Source organism: Lactuca virosa, chromosome 4, assembly GCF_052849685.1.
Source record: "Lactuca virosa cultivar CGN04683 chromosome 4, Lactuca_virosa_CGN04683_v6, whole genome shotgun sequence".
Taxonomy (NCBI): domain Eukaryota; kingdom Viridiplantae; phylum Streptophyta; class Magnoliopsida; order Asterales; family Asteraceae; genus Lactuca; species Lactuca virosa.
The window spans coordinates 118,961,465-118,965,587 of NC_136429.1; the positions used below are offsets into that span (position 1 = coordinate 118,961,465).

Genomic DNA, 4,123 nt, shown 5'->3' on the forward strand with positions numbered 1-4,123 from the left:
ATCGTTAAATAAGCACATGTTTTCTGCTTTCTTATTTTAAAGTTTTAACTCCATTATTGATTTATTTCTATGTTATATGTAGTAGGTAGCCCAAAGTCGTAACTAAACGTTGTGTGAGAGGTCCAATATATACATACACAATTTCCAATATACAGATATTTTATTTTACTGTATTACTATCATTATACTATTATTTTAATAGTTTAATGAATATCAAAAGATCTTGCTTGATTCTTGCCACACCACTATTCAACATAATATATAATAATAAGTTTTTATATACTAATTTTAAAGGGTGTGAGATCTTCCTCTTCTGTATATAATAGCTAGCGACGATAATATTATCCAGAGTCACCAAGATTAGATCGCATAACAACCAATCCGTTCACTAGACACTAAAAAAGGCTCAGGCTCAGCCTTAGCCAATGGATTCAAGGTCCAACCACCATGATGGGCTGACCCAACCCATTCTCTCCGATCACCGGAACTCACAGGTGGCTTCGGAGCCGAAAGGGGAAGTGGTGAGCTCGGAGCTGGAGCAGATACTATCGGACACCAGTTTAACCTCTTTCCAGCGATACAAAAAGGCGTTGTCTCTTGAACTTGTTAGCTTATTCTGGCTAGCAGCTCCAACTATCGTTGTGTACTTGCTGAACAACTTGACGTCGATCTCCACCCAAATCTTCAGCGGCCACCTTGGTAACCTTCAGCTCGCAGCCGCCACTCTTGGCAACAATGGTGTTCAAATCTTCGCCTTTGGTCTTCTGGTATAAATTACATGGCTTTTAGTAATCAATATCTATTCTACTACCTTTTTGTATTTAATCTAGAGTATAAGTTTTTTTTTTTTTTTTTTTTTTTTTTTTTTTTTTTGGTAGCTTGGAATGGGGAGCGCAGTGGAGACTCTATGTGGTCAAGCATATGGAGCTAAGCATTACGGAATGCTCGGTGTTTACCTTCAAAGATCCACCATTCTTCTAATGCTGACAGCGATACCTCTTATGTTTATCTACATTTTCTCCAAACCCATTCTCCTCTTACTCGGCCAATCAAAAGAAATCGCCTCCGCAGCTTCCCTATTCATCTTCGGACTCATCCCGCAGATCTTCGCCTACGCAGCCAACTTCCCAATCCAAAAATTCCTTCAATCCCAAAGCATCGTCTTCCCCAGCGCCTACATCGCCGCCGGGATCTTCGTCGTTCACCTTCCATTGTCCTATCTTGTGATGTACGTCTTGGATTGGGGGCTACTGGGTGGCGCGTTGGTTTTGAGTTTTTCATGGTGGGTGATTGTATTGGCGCAGTTTGTGTATATCCTCAAGAGTGATCGAACTAAGGAGACGTGGACTGGGTTTAGCGCGGAGGCGTTTTCTGGGCTTTGGTCGTTCTTTAAGCTATCGGCAGCCTCCGCAGTGATGTTGTGTCTGGAGACATGGTATTTTCAGATTCTTATTTTGGTCGCTGGTTTGCTTCCGAATCCGGAGATAGCATTAGATGCGTTGGCTGTTTGTTCAACGATTCTTGGATGGGTTTTCATGATTTCAGTTGGGTTCAATGCCGCTGCAAGGTATTTATATACTATAGCATCCATTAATTGAAAGCTGCTTATTGGTTGATGTTTTTAGTGACAAAAGAATTTGTATATTTATGACAGTGTGAGAGTTAGCAACGAGCTAGGAGCAGGACATGCGAAATCGACATCATTTGCAGTTATAGTTGTGACATCGATGTCGTTCATTGTGGCTTGCATATGTGGTATCATTCTGTTTTTTGGAAGACATTACATAAGCTATATTTTTACCGAAGGAGAGGTTGTCGCAGAAGCTGTTTCGGAGCTTACTCCTCTACTTGTATTTTCAATCCTCCTGAATGGCATTCAGCCTGTTCTTTCAGGTAAGAATTCACTGTTTGCTATATCTTAAATTAAAGGAGACAAAATAGAACGCAATAAGCATACTACGTTTGACTAGGCTGACAAATTTGACAAAAATTGTAATTTTGTTTTTCTATAAAAAGAATGTGAGACATGGACTTGCTGTTAATGTTGAACGTGATTTTTTTTTTCTCACCTTCATAATTAAAAAAAAGGTGAGACATGTTTTTTTCTCACCTTCACAATTAAATAAGGTGAGACATTAGCTCGCTGTTGATTGGAAAAAAACTCATTTTTTTTTAATTTTCTTACTTCAACTAAAAGTTAAACAAACAAATAAACTACAGTCCTTTTTTATGGATTTTGCCTTTAAAAGTAACTTTAAAGATTTGTCAATTAGGTCTAATCACGTCCTATCTAGTCATCTCTTTGTAGTGTATAACAAACGCAGTCCAAATAAAATATGTTTATGTTATTTAAGACGTATTCAATGAAATGAAAATAAACAGGGGTCGCGGTTGGATGTGGATGGCAATCGTTTGTTGCATATGTGAACATTGGATGCTATTATATGGTTGGAGTTCCCCTTGGTGTTTTGTTGGCCTTCTACTTTGACTTTGGTGCTAAGGTACACCATTATTACTTGTCAAAATTAAATCACAATAATGGTATCATACAAATAAATATATGCAAATAATTTTGTATGTATACAAAATATAGGGAATATGGTCGGGGCTAGTAGGGGGTATGTTGATGCAGACGATGATTTTGTGTTGGGTTACTTTCCGAGCAGATTGGAACAAAGAGGTAAATTCTCAATACAGATACAAAATTTAGGATAATTTCACTAAGTTTATTTGGTTATAGTAAACAATGTAATTATATTTATGAAAATTTCAGGTAAAAATAGCAAATATGAGGGTAACGCAATGGAAACAACAGAAAGAAGACCTTTTGCTAAACAATTAAGAACTTTTTGTTTTTTCGTTTTATTGTTTTTTATTTAGATTTTAATTTCTTTAGAGCAACACAAGGTTTTACACTTGTTTGCGACTTATTTGAAGTTGATTGTAATGAATAACTATTATTAGCCTTTGATCATTATATTAATTAATTAGAAAGTTTTGCCTTTATGAACAATATATTTTTCCATTTAAGGAGTTTTATCACAAAAGTTTTTAGTTTTAGAGTTTTGCCATAATATTTATGCATTTTGATAGATTTAGTCCTGTAATTTTGTAATTTATAGAAAAGGTCCTTATGAATTATTTTTTATAAAAACAGTCCATATGTTGAAGATTTTTGTATGTTGGCATGTTTGGCCCCCATATAGAAAATAAATTACAAAAATTATCCCCACAATTTACTAAAAAGGTCCGTGTATATTTTTTCTAGAAACGGTCTGTATGTTAAAAAAATTACAAAAAAATAGTCCCCACCTAATAGAAAATTTGCAGATTACTCCCCCCACAATATATTGCCATGTTTGGTTCCTATACTTTTTTGGTTACCACTTTCACTACATGACTTTTGTATATTTACATGTTTGCTCCTTACACTTTCGGTGTTAAGCAAGTTTAGTAACTTACTAGTTGCTATTATTAGCTTTTTATTATGATTTTAATTTACTAGTTACTATTATTAGCATTTTATTATGATTTTAACTGAAAGATATTAGTATAAGTTATGTAGATTTGTCTACACATTAAATGTCGATAAAATGTCTACTATGAATTCAAGGTTGATTTATAGTCGAGTTAATTGACTAATATCACAAACAAGTATTTTTTTTCACCAGTTATGATAACAAAACTACATTTAGTATTAAATAAGTTTAAATTCTTGTAAGTCCGTTTTCTTTAATGTAATTTCGGTCATTGGAAAAAAACGCCACTCTAACATTTTTTTGCTTTTTAAATAATGTCACAAAACTTGTGTTTTTGGAACCTATTTTTTGTACCAAATGTTTGATAACTAGACTTCTTGATAATATGTATCGTTCATGCGATTTTGGGGGAGATGTTAGAAAAGATATCACATGGTGGTGAAATCTAGTGATGCCGATGTTTGCTAATTTCTCAAAGCTTTTTAAATGGAAGAATCAAATAAAAATCAAAATATTACAAAGGAAGTGTTAGGATATTGTCTTACTTACAAATTGCTAGGTGGTTTTGAAGTTTCAGAAGGACACACTTTTTGAATCTGTTTGACCAATTATGTATGGATTTCGAAGAGAACAACATCTGAATG

The 4,123-nt window shown here is 34.5% G+C and overlaps 1 protein-coding gene across 1 annotated transcript; it reads left to right on the forward strand.

Moving 5' to 3' along the window:
• Nucleotides 1–319: 319 nt before the first annotated feature.
• On the forward strand, nt 320–3,013 carry LOC145107275 (protein DETOXIFICATION 40-like). Its single transcript, XM_079044128.1, has 6 exons — nt 320–767; nt 879–1,567; nt 1,655–1,893; nt 2,383–2,501; nt 2,594–2,680; nt 2,774–3,013. The coding sequence occupies exons 1-6, from the start codon at nt 426–428 to the stop codon at nt 2,840–2,842; spliced, it is 1,545 nt and encodes a 514-aa protein (XP_078900254.1). The 5' UTR covers nt 320–425; the 3' UTR covers nt 2,843–3,013.
• Nucleotides 3,014–4,123: the final 1,110 nt, after the last annotated feature.

Bases quoted from the DNA above. Each gene is read 5' to 3' on its own strand.
- LOC145107275 (XM_079044128.1), top strand. From the start codon at position 426: ATGGATTCAAGGTCCAACCACCATGATGGGCTGACCCAACCCATTCTC. The intron at 1,568-1,654 runs GTATTTATATAC...TATTTATGACAG, and splicing joins GGGTTCAATGCCGCTGCAAG to TGTGAGAGTTAGCAACGAGC. The intron at 1,894-2,382 runs GTAAGAATTCAC...GAAAATAAACAG, and splicing joins CATTCAGCCTGTTCTTTCAG to GGGTCGCGGTTGGATGTGGA.